Raw genomic sequence first — 14,558 nt, 5'->3', positions numbered from 1 at the left:
TTCCACCAAAAACCCCCCTGCACTGAGGGAAACCTGCACGTTCAAACCCACACCCAGGAATCCTGACCAAAATCCCTGCGGAGTTCCCAGAGATGGAGCCCCACCAGCAGAGAAAGGAACAACACCAAAGAGCTTTTACCTTGGAACCGAGCTACTGAGGGAAAATATATCGAGAATAAAGAAGGTGAATTTCTAGCATTGCCTCAGAGCTGATTTATTCCTGGCATAAAACTAAACTTCACAATGATGTGGACTTTTTCCATGCATTATTCTAGATGGCAGTGTAAATCAACCCAGGATGCAGTCAGTAAAGTTGTTATTGCCAGCTCTTAAAAAAATAAAAAATCCCAGGCTATAGAAAAGATTCAAAGAATTATTAATATTTCCTCTATTCAGACGTGCTGCGCTTGAGCAGGCACTCACGGGGAGGTTTTGAAAGTCAAAAAAAAGAGCCACTGTGTGGGGTAAAATAACCCAGAATTCGGGGCATGGAGGTTAACCTCTGCTCGGCGATTGCTCCCGGTGGGTTTGTGCCATCCACACACCGCGAGGAGCATCCCCTCCGCTGGTCTGGAGCTCCTGCCGGGACAGCCCGGCCCAGAGCAGTCCCACAGAGCCCCCCGCTCCATCCCGGGGAGAACGGGGCTGTTTCCAGCCCCGAGGAGCCGAGGGTCCGAGGAAGGCGGATTGCGTTTGCGTTCCAGCCGGGGATGGATCAGCACCGCGGCGAGCGGCGGCGAGCGGCTGCGCTGCGCGCCCGGCTCCATCCCTCCGCCTGCCGGCACCGGGGGCTCCCAGCGCCGCTGCGCTAGCCCCGTGCCCCTGCTGACTCCCTGGTTACCACCTCGGGGCTCCATCTCCTCCTCCTCCTCCTCTTCCTCCTCCTCCTCGTGGAGCTCTAATCCCCGCAGACTCGGAGCTGAGCGCCAGCAGCCAACAGGAGTTGCTTTGTCCGTGCTGACTTGGGTAAGCAAAATATTCTTTCCTTACGAGCTATCTGCTGCTCCTGCAGTGAAGCAGGTGGGATCCCCGCTCACCTGCCTTGCTTAAAAATGGGTTTTTACCCTGTGACAGGGAAATGCCAGAGGACTTCTCCTCCGTAGTATCCTCCAGCACCCGTGTTGGATTCAGGGATTTCGTAGAAAGCTGTCTCTGGCATTTTAGGTCCAATGCATTTTAGGGAATCTGGGATATTTATAATGAAAACGGAGATTTTGCAAGTGTTCCCCAAGTTGCCTTGGAATGGATGGCGTGGTGGGGGGAATAGGGGAGCTTTGACGTGGGTTTGTTTTTTAATGGCGAGCTCGTGTTTCGATTCCTTGTTCTTTTGTCCCTGAGCACGGAGCCTGCCCTGGCACTCCATTCATTCATTCATTCATTCACATGCAGATTTGCTTGCTTTGCTGTGCTTCTTTTTAAAATCAAAGCCCTTTGAATCAGTTATTCCCTTTTTTTCCCCCCTGTAAACTTCTAATTCCAAAAGCTGCATGTCTGTTCCTCCCTGCACATGGAAGTTTGTCACGAGAGCATTAATCATGACTTACAATCGTTCTGCTAAGGCAGAGCATCCATTCAGGAGCAGGGTCTGGCTGCAGGATGGATTTGTTGCTGTGGGGTGTGGAAGCAGGACAAATTCCCTGGGGAAAGATTTAAGCAAGGTAACAATAACATCCCTTGCACTCTGAGCAGGGTCGTGCTGGATCGGACAGAGCAGAGCAGTTGCTTGGCTCAGGCTTGTAGGAGAGCCCAAAGGCCAGACATTAATATCAAACTTGTTTATTATCTTCTCTCTGTAACATGAACTCGACCGAAGCCCTGCGCGTTGCTGTGTTTGTTCTGATGGGGAAGGGGGAAGCTCCACAAATGAAAGCCGCGTTGTGCACCGGGTTCTGAGCTCCAGAGGTTCTCACCTGCGTTAGTTAACGAGCTTTTCAACCTCATTATGCAACCCTGGCACACCGCTGTGCCCGCCCTGCCGAGAGGTGAACGGGCAGAGGGGCACCACAGCCCCTGCTGGGCATCAGGGGCGGGAACAACGTGAATCCCAAGCATCCATCGGATCCCTCTGCGTGCATCCCACTGCTGGGGCTGGGAGCTGTCCCCAGGACGCCTGGACGGGCTCAGGGTGGAGCTGGCAGGGGAAGGAGGGCATGGCAGGAGTGTGCAGATGGACACAGAGCGGGGCAGGAAAAGCTGCCAGTCCCAGCACCAGGGGTTTGCCCAACTTCTGCCATGTTCTCCCTCCTGCGGGAAGTTTCTCCAGCTGAGCGAGTCCATCCATAACCCCAGGTCTGGGGAACAACAGCGGGGAAGGTGAGGGCACTGGGAAGGGCACAGGGTGCCCGGAGCAGCCGTGGCTGCCCCTGGATCCCTGGCAGTGCCCAAGGCCAGGTTGGAGCAGCCTGGGACAGTGGGAGGTGTCCCTGCCATGGCAGGGGGGCACTGGGTGGGCTTTGAGGTCCCTTCCAACCCAAACCTTTCTGGGGTTTTGGGATTGTTGCACCAGAGCTTGAACAAATATCAGAAAACAAACAAATATGTCAAACATTGCATTGTGACCAACTGCTGAGAAGTGCAACAGGTGATTTAACCAGAGTGAGAGACCAAGGTGAGCTCCCAGAGACTCAGGGAATTCTCCTTCTCCTGATCCCATCATCCTGGCTGGACCGAGAGGTCGCTGTGTCCCGCACCAAGCCCTTGGCAAACTCTTCCCCTTGTACCGAGAGAGGAAAAGCCACGGGGAAGGATGTGATCCAACAGCAGCAAAGCGGGCCAGTGTCCATCACCTGAGCACATCTGCAATCACAGGTTTGGGTTGGAAGGGACCTCGAAGATCGCTGCCTCCCACCCCTGCCGTGTGCAGCTGTACACCTCAGGAGCTCAAACATGCCGTTATTCTGCTCTCAGGGCAGCAGCATTTACTCCCCTTCCTCGCAGAGAGGCCAGGGCAGGCAGGAAATGACTTGCTGCTGGTGGCACAGAGGAGCTGAGGAGAGCAGGAAATCAGATGCACGTTAGGGAGTGAGAGCTGCTGGCGCAGCCTGTCCCCAGCCCCCAGAGCCCACGGGCAGGGACAGCAGGAGCAGCTCTGAGACCAGCAGGGGAGTCACACAAAACACGAGACTACCTCGCCCTGGCAGCAAAATCCCCTTTAAAACAGGGAACTTGTTGAATTCAGGAGGAATTAAACATGAAAATGCTCCGGGAATGGAGCTGAAATGAGCCAGGATGGGGCAAATTTAACCCCTGAATGGGCCAAATTCTCAGAACTGAGTGTCCCCCAGTGGTGGGGACGGTCACCACTGCCCAGTGCAGGAAGGTTTCTCTGCCCCTTTCCCTGTGTCCCACGGGGCTGGTCCCAACCAGGACGTGCTTCAGCACAAGAGCCCAAAATGCCACTGGTCCCCAGGGCCAAGCTGACCTACTTGAGGTGGTTTTTTTTCTCTTTTTTCACCTCATATTCTCTGGTTGACAGCAGCCTGGGAGAGGAATGGAGAGCTCCTCTCAGCTTTCCCTGTCACTCAGCACCACCCTGCCAGGTCTGATATTTATTTCAAGTGGATAAAACTCACCTGCCAGCACAAGCTGAACGTCTCTGCCAGCACATTCTCTTTCTGTGATATTCCAGATCTGTAGATTTGGGACGGGCAGATGACTTCAAAGAGAAAAAAAAAAAAATAATTAGGGACTTAAAATAATCGGCAGAAAGGTTTCTACTGATTGATGGGCATTTTTGTGAAGGACTTTTGACCTTCCCTAATTTCAGACAGCAAGATAAGGCTGGGTTCTAGAAGGAGATGTATTTCTATGACTTACACAGGCAGCAGAAACCAGGAGGTAAATAAAGGTCAAGTTCATGAGGCCTTTGGTGATTTTATGGACTGAAGCTTTCCGCTGTTTACAATTGAGTGAATTTTGGTTTCGATAATGTTAAATCAACCTTTAAAAATTGTGTCAAGGAGCTGAAAACCCTGCAAACGTGCTAATTAAGGAGATAAAGTAGGTTCAGTAGGAATCCAATATCTAAGCTGTCTCTCACGAAAAAAGACCTTTCAGCTTTTTCTCTGCTTTAATACTTCTGCCTTCTCCAAAGGGATAAAAAACACCCATGGAAGCTTTTGCTTTGTCTTCTGAAGGCTCAGCTGTGTCCCACAGCCTTTGGCTCTGGGAAAGGGCATGCTCCACATATCCAGGGATGCTCCCCGTGCCCTTGCTGCCCAGGGTCACTTTTAGATCTGTTTTTCCCTTGTCTCCAGGTTCCTTTCCCACCTTCCAGTGCCCCTCCAGCCCTCATCACCAGTGCTAAGGGGTTTGGGGAGCATTTCACACCCCCAGACCTGGGCCAGCTCTAACTCTGGCTGTAACTGGGGAGTCCTGGGCTGTCCACAAACACAAACCATCAGTGACCTCTCCCCCTCCTCCTCCTCCTCCTCACAGCGTTCCCTGCTTCCACTCTGGAGGAGATGGGGCGCAAGGAAGAGGAAGACAGCGGCTCCTGGAAGAAGCAGACCAGCAACATCCGCAAAACCTTCATCTTCATGGAGGCGCTGGGATCGTGAGTTCCGGGCTGTCCCCAGGGCAGGAGCAGCCCTCTGGCTCCCGGGACAATGTCCCTGTCCCTCCTCCCTCTGGGATGGGCCAGGAGCGGGGCTGGGGGTGCCCAGGGTGCTGCTGCTCCCATTCCTGGCTCACCCATCCCAAACAGCTCCGGGCACAGCTCCAGGTGCCCTCTGCCCTTCCCTGCAGCCCCTGGAACCCTCAGGGAGCCTTGCAGAGAAGGTTTTTGCCCCACTCCTGCCTCTCCTGCTGCTGCAAGGTCAGGGGCTGGCGCAGGCAGAGGAATTACAATAACAAGTCGTATATTTAGCTCAGGAACCCTGACTCAGTTGGGGAATGAAACAAAAACAAGGATGTTGGAGTTGTACAATCCTTCCCTGTGCTGTTAACAGCTTGATTTGCCTATTCATGGGGATGAGACAACAAAACATTTCCAAGGTGGTGGGGGAGGAATTGAATTACCTCCACCAGCAAGTTCTGTCATGGACAAATTTTCTGTGACTTCCAAGCCCACGACAAAGCTCCCAAAGAAGCAGCGACTCCAAATCCTGTGCCTTGTCAGCCTCGGAGATTAATTGAATTATCCAGCAGCTTTCGCTAAAGGAATGAGGTTAGGAAAAGCTTTGTTCTCTCCTGGCCCACTTGTTGATTCATCATTTTTAATAAGGGGCGTAATTATTATAAACTGTTTGGGACAGAGATGTAGAACAGATGCCCCAGCAGCTGATTTGTAGGCTATTCATTTCCTACTATTGCTTTAATAGGAAAAATTAACATTAGAAATTGGGAATTTTTTTTTTTTCCTCACTTGCATCACTTCAGCTCTCTGAAGAGCTGAATTGAAGATCTGGGACTTAAAACCACCTCAAAGTCGTTATCACTTTCCCCCAGGGTCCACAGCGCTGCCCTTCCTTGCCCTGCCCTCAGCTCCCTGCAGGGCTTTGCAGACTCAGAGCAAGTCCCATTTAATGACCCCCAATTAACGAGCTGCTGGTTTGATGAGGATTAGCGAGGATTGACCTGGCCCCGTGTCACTGTCACTGCCCCGAGCCTCGTGCTCAGCTCCCCAGGACAAACCCGTAACAGGATTGGGGTTTTAGGCAGGTTATAATTACCTGCTCCTGCTGCTCACTGTCACTTTGTCACCGAGGGGACACAGGGAGCAGCAGCCTGTGCACACAGGAGCACCATCAGAGGCTGAATTTAGAGATTAACTGGGGCTCTCCGGCTGTTTTGCGTTTTAGACGCGCAGAATGTTGGGTGACACCAACCCAGGCTGCGGCTCCCCGGGGGACTGAGCAGAATCAACATTTTCTCTGCAGGAAAAAAACCAAACCAAACCAAAACAAAAAAATGTAGGGTTCTATTTACATTGCACAACCTCGCCTTGAACATCCCAAGTCTGGGGCTGCTCCAGGCAGGTCCAGCTTTAGAATCCACGCAAAGTTCCCACCGCGCTCTTTTCTCCCGCTATTTCTCAGCCCCTCCCCGTTGCCAGAAGCAGCACCCACTGAAATGCAGCTTCTCCCCCTCTCTGCAGAGGTGCCTTCTCAGAAGTTTTCCTGGTGAAGCAGAAAAGCACTGGCAAGCTCTTTGCCTTGAAGTGCATCAAGAAGTCTCCTCTCAACAGGGACAGCAGCTTGGAGAATGAAATAGCAGTGCTGAAAAAGTGAGTGTGGCAGCCCAAGGAGCATTCCTGATGTGCTGGGTGCTTTAAATAAAGGGTCTGGTCCCCTCCATGGATGGTGCCTGGTGCTCCATGGATGGTGCCTGGTTCCCCAAAAGGAATTGGATGGGCAACAGTGATCCTGGGGGAGGGACAGCAGCCCCAGAGCACCCAGTGAACTCACTCTGGTGATTAAAACGAGATGACTGCGGGGTTTTCCACCTCAGAAGCCCCTTCTCTCCATGCCAGGATTGGTTTCTGACCCACATCTCCCTTTGCAGAATAAAGCACGAAAACATCGTGACTTTAGAAGACATTTACGAGAGCACAACCCACTTCTACCTGGTCATGCAGCTGTGAGTACCAGCAGAGCCATTTCTTAGGGGCCACGGAGGACGGACGGGGCAAGACCAGGGTGATGGGTGGGATTTCAGCACCTGCACCCCAGAGCCCCTCAAGGGTCCCTTCAAACACCCCCAGTGCCGAGGTTGGAACCACCCCAGGCGCTCCTTGTGGCCCCTTGGCCCATCCCCACTCTAACAGCAACTTTCTGAACCATGATTAGGATCTGTTTATGCAAATTCATTCCTCGCAGTTTAGCAGGGCAGAGACAGAAGTATTTCTAATTAAAGCAGCGCCACACAGGGTTTCTAGAAATGGAATGGGCACCGTGTCAGAGAAAGAGCTCTGAGCACCCGGCTGCTGCTGCTTAACTGCAAATTCAGTAAAGAACAAAACCCTGTAACCACTTGTGGAGTGGAGCCTGAGGCAGGGCTGGGTACCTGCAGCTCAGCCCCACCAGGGCTTTTCTCCCAGCCTCACCCAAACTGCCCAGGTTTACCAGCAATCCTCGCTGGAACTACAGCCAGGAGCATCCATCAGCCTCCCGAAACTGCTGTGAAAGGACCACAAACTCAGCTGACCTCGCACAAAAGCTTTGTTGACGTTTTTTCCCAGTCCTTCTCTTTCTAAGCTGCCCCCTCTCCACAGGGTGTCGGGGGGAGAGCTGTTTGACAGGATCTTGGAGCGGGGCGTTTACACGGAGAAGGACGCGAGCCTGGTGATCCACCAGGTGCTGACAGCTGTGAAATACCTGCACGAGAACGGCATCGTGCACCGCGACCTGAAGGTGAGCCCCGTCCCCAGGGCCGTGGGGACACTTCACCCGCTCTGCCCCAACGCCTCCCGCTCCCCTTGGCCGTTTCCTGACCACAAATTCCACCCTCTGACCAACCCCTGCCCCGTGTTCACAGCCTGAGAACCTCCTGTACCTCACCCCCGAAGAGAACTCCAAAATCATGATCACGGATTTTGGCTTGTCGAAAATGGAGCAGAACGGGATCATGTCCACGGCCTGTGGGACTCCAGGATATGTGGGTGAGCCAAGGGGCAGGAGTGGCCCTGTGCTGGTGGATTTCCTTGGGAAAAAAAAGGTTGTGCACATCCAGGACATTGCCTGGAAGAAGGGAGAGAAATACATCAGCGTGCCGATAACAACATGGGACTCACAGATGCGCTGCACAGACCCCACAAACGAGTGCAGGGGCTGAAAAACCTCAATATTTTAAGAATGCAAAGAAAAGGGTAATTTTGAGGGCAATATATTTATTGGAAAAAAAATGAAAATTACTTTAACGCAATGGGGCTTTGTTTAATTCCCACCAGACTGCATTGGGTGGATGCAGCTCCCTGGTTAAACCTCAGCATGCAGGCAGAGATTGTCTGTGGTTTTTCCTATATAATGGCATTAAAAAAAAAAAAAGCCCCAAAACCCACAGACCAATTCAGCTGGGAAATGGGGCTGTTCCTGCCTGAAACTCCTGCTTTCCCCAGTGTTGGGTAATCCATTACTGCTCAGAATCCCCGTTTGCTTTTGCTGTCCTGCAGCTCCCGAGGTGCTGGCCCAGAAGCCCTACAGCAAAGCCGTGGACTGCTGGTCCATCGGGGTCATCACCTACATCCTGTGAGTACGGCACATCCCGCTGGTTCTCCCGGAGCTCCCCGACTCCCCGGGGCTCTGCGGGGCGGGGGCGATGCCAAACCTCCCTTTCCTCCGCGCAGCACGGCGCTGAGTTCCTCCTAAACGCAGAAATTAAAGGGATGCGGGGGAATCAAGCGCAGGAGCGGAGATGAAAGGAATCACATTTGCACTGTGCTACGCCTCATCCTATTGCTTTGTTGTGGTTTTTTGTTGTTTTTTTCCAGTTCCCTACAAATTCCATTCCATCTTCCCGGGTACTTTTTGTTTCGTTTCCTCCCACACCGCTCAGCTCGGAACCAGCTGTGGCTTTGTCCCCTCGCTGCTGCAGTGAAGTTTTTAACTCTTTCGTGCAGCTTTGCTGATCCCCCGAGCGGAGTGGGCAGAGCAGCTCCTGTGTCACCGCTGTCCCTCCCCACTCGTGTGGCCTCCGGAGGAGTCCGTGCCACTTTTGTGGTGGCACTGAAGGGTCCCCCGGCTCTCTGCTCTGTTCCAGGCTCTGTGGGTACCCTCCCTTCTACGAGGAAACCGAATCCAAACTCTTTGAAAAGATTAAGGAAGGCTACTACGAGTTCGAGTCTCCGTTTTGGGACGATATCTCCGAGTCAGGTGAAGCTCTGGGCTTGGGGAGCTCCACACACCCTCCTGCAAGCTCCCACCCCAAATCCCCGAAGCAGCCAAGCCCCTGAACGCCCCTACAGCTCTGAACTGAGTCACTCACACGGCAGCAAGCCCTCGGATGTGGGGAGGATCAGAGGCTCCATCTCCTCAGTGCCCGGGGGATGATGCCAAAGCAAAGCTGCCCTGGCAGAGAGGGGCGTGTTTGGAGCCTCCCTGGAGCGCAGCACCCTCAGCTGAGGCCGTGGGTAATGTAAACCTGACTTTCACAGATGATTACTGAGCTCTGAGTGGGCTCAGATTTCCCCTGGAAGCATCCAAGGCCAGGTTGGACAGGGCTTGGAGCCGCCTGGAACAGTGGGAGGTGACCCTGCCCACGCAGGGGTGGCACTGGATCAGCTTTAAGGCTCCTTCCAACACAAACCACGCTGGGATTCTGTAAGAAGGGAAACGCCAGGTTTTTTCCCCATTTTTTTCCTCCGTCCTGTCAGCCGCCACTTCTCCAAGCTGCTGGTGGAGCTCTGCTGTGCACAGCTCACTGCAGGCAGGATCCTCACGGTTTATTTCAACATCGATCTTTTATACAAACAAACAGACCTAGCAGGGGGTGTGCTGGGGTTTAATAACAAACATCACAACCCTTCCTGCAAGAAAAACAAAGGAAATTAAAAGGGGAGGGATGTAAGGGCTCTTCAGGGCAACTTCTAAATCCACTCAATTTGCACTTCACGATTTGTAGAGTTATTTTTTAGGTGAATAATTCAACTCCAACTCACACAATCTAAGAGTTTGGTACATCCAGAGTTGTTGTTGTTTTGTTTTTTTTTTTTCATCTGGAGCCTGTCACTATAAGAATCTTCCTCTACTGGAGTAATCATAGAATTATTAAGGTTGGAAAAGATCTCCAAGATCAAGTCCAGCCGTGGACTGAATCCCAGCACACCCACCAAATCACATCACCCAGCACCATCTACTCATTTTTTGAGCACTTCCAGGGATGGTGCCTCCACCACTGCCCTGGCCAGCCCCTTCCAACGCCGGACCACTCTTTCCCAGGAATTTTTCCCAGTATCCACCCTGAACCTGCCCCAGTGCAGCGATACAAACCCCTTCTGCTCAGGGCTGACCTCCGTGGCGTTCACCCAGCAGCATTTCCCATGTTCTGTCGGGATCAGCTCTGGGAAGGAGGAAATGACCTTCTCTCTCTGCTTTTTCCCCTTTTCGCAAACAGCCAAGGATTTCATCCGACACTTGCTGGAGAAGAACCCCAGCGCGAGGTTCACCTGTGAGGAGGCCCTGCGGCACCCGTGGTGAGGCTGGGGGTGGCCACGGGGATTCTGCAGCCCGCAGGTCACAGGCTGTGTGCTCCAGGTGCTCCGTGGGAGCAGGGACAGGAGCGTCCCCAGGAATAGGAGCATCCCCAGGAGCAGGAATGTCCCCGGGAGCAGGAGTGTCCCTGAATCAGGAGTGTTCCCAGGAGTGTCCCCAGAACAGGAGTGTCTCTGGAGCAGGAGTGTCCCCAGGAGCAAGAATGTCCCCAGGAGTGTCCTCAGGAGTGTCCTCAGGAGTGTCCCAGGAGCAGGAATATCCCCAGGAGTGTCCCCAGGAGTGTCCCTGGATCAGGAGTGTCCCCAGGAGTGTCCCCAGGAGCAGGAGTGTCCCTGGATCAGGAATATCCCCAGGAGTATCCCCAGGAGCAGGAGTGTCCCCCCATCCCGTCACTAACGTCACCGCCCCCCCCACCCCGCGCTGGCTCCTTCTTGAGTGCAAAGAAAGCAAAAGATGAATAATTAAAGATGCAATTTGTGCATATTTGCCTCCACAAACAGAGGCAGAGGAGAAGTCCCACCCTGAGCTTTCCCCGGCTTTGAAGTGTGTGTTTGTGTTACATTTTGCTGCTGTTTTTCCTTTGGGTTTAATTATTGCTGATTGAACGTACAAAGCAGTTCAGTGCCTCCAGAATGTGGAATGCCTTACAAATGCCATCTGCCTACGAGCCCATTTTCTTCTCTTCCCATCTGCAGGATTAATGGAAACACAGCCCTTCACCGTGACATCTACCCATCTGTCAGTGCTCAGATCCAGAAAAACTTTGCAAAGAGCAAATGGAGGGTAAGTGGCTGCTGCCGGGAGCCCACGGCCATTTCACCAACAAATACCAGTCACTGTCAGCCAGCACCGCGCAGGGCTCCAGCTGCGGGGGTAAACACCCAAAGCTGGATCCTCCAAAGGCTGGATCCTCCAAAGGCTGGATCCTCCAAACCTGGATCCTCCAAACCTGGATCCTCCAAAGGCTGGATCCTCCAAAGGCTGGATCCTCCAAAGGCTGGATCCTCCAAACCTGCATCCTCCAAATCTGGATCCTCCAAAGCTGGATCCTCCAAAACGGGATCCTCCAAAGGCTGGATCCTCCAAATCTGGATCCTCCAAAGGCTGGATCCTCCAAATCTGGATCCTCCAAAGCTGGATCCTCCAAATCTGGATCCTCCAAAGGCTGGATCCTCCAAAACGGGATCCTCCAAAGCTGGATCCTCCAAAGCTGGATCCTCCAAAGCCAGATCCTCCAAATCTGGATCCTCCAAAGCTGGATCCTCCAAAACGGGATCCTCCAAAGGCTGGATCCTCCAAAGGCTGGATCCTCCAAAACGGGATCCTCCAAAGGCTGGATCCTCCAAAGCTGGATCCTCCAAAGGCTGGATCCTCCAAAACGGGATCCTCCAAAGCCAGATCCTCCAAATCTGGATCCTCCAAAGCCAGATCCTCCAAATCTGGATCCTCCAAAGCTGGATCCTCCAAAACGGGATCCTCCAAAGCTGGATCCTCCGAAGCTGGATCTGCCCGCAGTCGATGTTTACGGGGTGTTTGGAGCGATATTCAAAGTGAGCTGGGAGATTCCCCACAGACGTGGAGCTGCAGGGGGGTCACCAGGAGAGCAGAGGGCAGGGGGTCATTTCCAGCTGTTCCCCATTTTCCTCGGCCGGAAGCAGCCGAGAACTCCAGACCATCAGCAGCTTGCACTCGACGGAAGGCGTGGTGCTCATGGCAGGAATGAGCCCACCCCAAAGAGTCGGTGCTGACAGCGCTGTGCTGCTGTCACCTGGGTGGGGGGACGGCGTGTGCTGGCATCACCAGCTGCTCACCGGGGGTTTTTCTCCTTCCCCAGCAAGCCTTCAACGCCGCGGCCGTGGTGCACCACATGAGGAAGCTGCACATGAGCGGCCACGGGGCAGCCGAGGGCTCTGTCCCTGCCACAGACACCTCAGAGCCCCCCAGGCCCTGCAGCCCCACGGGGGCCCCCCTGCCAGCAGCGCCAAGCGATGACAAGGACACAGCACAGGGCCCCTCACAGGGGCACCCAAACCCACCCAAACCTGAGCAGGACGTGGAAATGGAGGAGGAAAAGCTGCCAAGCCTTCCAGAGGAAGGTTTCCTGCCCGGGGACAGCAGCCTGGCCCTGCCGGACACCCACAGCCCCCCAGAGGAGGGACCTCCACCCAGGGACAGCAGCCTGGCCCTGCCGGACACCCACAGCCCCCCGGGCAGGAGCTCCTGTGGCTGCAGCCCCTCCTGTGTGGGCCATGAGAAGACAAAGACGTCCTCCTGCTCCGAGACAGCGCTGCTCAAAAAGTCTTCAAAATCCCAGTAGGTAGTTCCTTGGTCGTTCCCATTAACTTCCAGCGAATTGTATGGGAATGATGGTCCCTGGAGGGAGGTGCCTGGCACAGGAGCTGTGGCCAGGTGGAGGGAGAAGGGGAGGGAAGAGCCAATGCTTTTCCTGGCTGGAAGCTGTGCCCAGCCCAGCTGTGCCCAGGTGTGTGTCCCAGCACGGGGTGAGCAGCGTGCCCAGGCTGGGGGGCACAGCTCCCCACGGGCTGCAGCACGCCGGTTTTCCAAGAGTTATCAGTGCTTCAAGCTGCTGGGACATTGCACCCAGCCCTGCTCTGCTCTCACAGCTGATGTTCTGTACATTGACACCACAATTCCCCTACAGAATGACCCTAAATTATTGTTATTTCTCTTCTTTCTGTTCCCTTTCGCCCTCTCCCAACCAGTCATTTCAAGTCAGAGGTTCTTGTTCCGATGAAAACCAGTAAACACTCGTCTCACTGCGGCACTGGGCAAACTGGAGTTTGTTTGATGATGTGATGGAGGCAGCCACGTGGTCAGAGGTGAGTGCCCTGCAATCCAATCGTCAGCTGCTCTTAATTAATCCAATTAGGGCAGGCAAAAGGAAAAGGCACAAATAGCACGGTGATTGTACACGAAATAAACGAACCCAGGGGTTTTTTTGTGTTTTTTAAAAGAGAAAAAGCCTTTCACCAAACCAGCTCTCCAGCAATGACTCAGCCCTCAGCTTCCATCAGGGCCAGGCCACTGAATCCTGCTTTTACATCACCACCAGGTTGCCCAGGAACATGAGAGAGGAAGCCAAGCATGGGTTTGTCACACAATGATTTCAAGCTATTCACTGGGAACAACGCCGCTGCCAACCCGTCCCTCGGCTGGGGTTAGGGCTGTCCAGCCGTGTCTCAGCTGTGGCCGTGAGCAAAGGGCTGACAAGAGCTGCAGCTCCAGGGCTCAGCACAGGCAGCACCCTCTATCTCTTTCCCAGATGTGGCCCAGGCAGGCTCGAATGTCTTTGTGAGCAGAGCCCAGAGACGCTCATTGTGTAAAGCAGAGTAAAACAATTCAGGTTTGATGCTGTTTGACCACAGCTTGGCTCAGTCCTGTTATCATTTGCACCACTTTGAAGCTTTGCTGTCAGATCCTGCCCTAAGGAGCGTCCCAAAGGTGAGCTCCTGCTGGAAGAGCTCTCCTCAAAACCGACATCAGGTGAGCTCCCTCCTCTCATGTCCTGTGCCAGCCTGCGCTGATGAGGGTGTTTGAGGTGCACAAAGGATTGACAGCAGAGACAAATGCGAGTTAGAGCCACCACAGGCTCTGGAGAGGCCCATCCCGAGGATCAGGGCTGTGACAGCCCTTTGTAAGAGCCCACAAAGGGATCCCAGCTGTCCCTGGCCCCCAGTGCGCCTCATTAGCAGCACGTTCTGCAGGGAGCGGGGCAGTGAAACAAAGCCCAGTCCTCACCTGCAATTCTCTCTCTTGCAGAACCAGAAGGGCTCTTTTACTCTTTCCTGCACTTCAGAGCCAGGCACCGCCAGTGTGAGCAGAAAAGGAGGCTCTGCCCCGCCAGCAGCTCTCCGGAGCAGTGCCCAGCTGGGGACGGGGGCACAGCAGTGCCAGGATCCATCACCGCAGGGAGCTCGGGGCGTTTCTGGATCACTGCAGCTGGGAGGAGGCGAGGGAAGGTCTGAGGCTCCTGCTCCCACACCCAGTGTACATTACCATAGGGCATCATCAGCTTCTGTTTTCTGTACCCTGTTTAGTTGTCAACGCACAACAGCAACCCCACAGACCAAAGCCGTGCAGAGCTTTACTCCCGTGGCAGCTCAGTTGGTTTTACGACCCTCACCCTCTCCTCTCCTCGGGTTTGGTTAGTGCCAGGCTTTGGCACTCTGGAGTTCAGCTGCCCAGCCCTCAGTGCAGCTGCAACAGGAGAGAGAACCTGCTAGAAACCTCCCCGTGTCTGACAATAACACAGCAAGGTCTGAGCTCCGCTTCCAAGGCTGTAATTGCACAACAAACACTTGCTTAATAAAGCTGAGATTTGTTTTGTAGGCTGCCTCTTGGTTATTCATAGAAATCTGATGTGGAAACGGTCTGTTAAGTCTCTCCTAA

The 14,558-nt window shown here is 53.8% G+C and overlaps 1 protein-coding gene across 2 annotated transcripts; it reads left to right on the top strand.

The window, feature by feature from the left end:
* Positions 1–841: 841 nt before the first annotated feature.
* On the top strand, positions 842–14,510 carry CAMK1G (calcium/calmodulin dependent protein kinase IG). 2 transcript variants are annotated; one of them, XM_040085535.2, is made up of 13 exons: positions 842–966; positions 4,438–4,555; positions 6,098–6,226; positions 6,505–6,579; positions 7,214–7,352; positions 7,477–7,600; positions 8,111–8,186; positions 8,698–8,810; positions 10,051–10,126; positions 10,844–10,931; positions 11,983–12,461; positions 12,872–12,988; positions 13,929–14,510. In XM_040085535.2, exons 2-12 carry the CDS (start codon positions 4,464–4,466, stop codon positions 12,963–12,965), a joined length of 1,485 nt encoding a protein of 494 aa, XP_039941469.1. In that variant the 5' UTR covers positions 842–966; positions 4,438–4,463; the 3' UTR covers positions 12,966–12,988; positions 13,929–14,510. The 2 variants fall into 2 exon arrangements, with proteins under 2 accessions (XP_039941469.1, XP_039941468.1); XM_040085534.2 differs by having other exon boundaries at positions 10,051–10,129.
* Positions 14,511–14,558: the final 48 nt, after the last annotated feature.

The sequence above is a fragment of the Hirundo rustica genome, chromosome 24, assembly GCF_015227805.2.
Source record: "Hirundo rustica isolate bHirRus1 chromosome 24, bHirRus1.pri.v3, whole genome shotgun sequence".
NCBI classification, from domain to species: Eukaryota; Metazoa; Chordata; class Aves; order Passeriformes; family Hirundinidae; genus Hirundo; species Hirundo rustica.
This window is presented reverse-complemented; position numbering and strand designations above follow the sequence as displayed.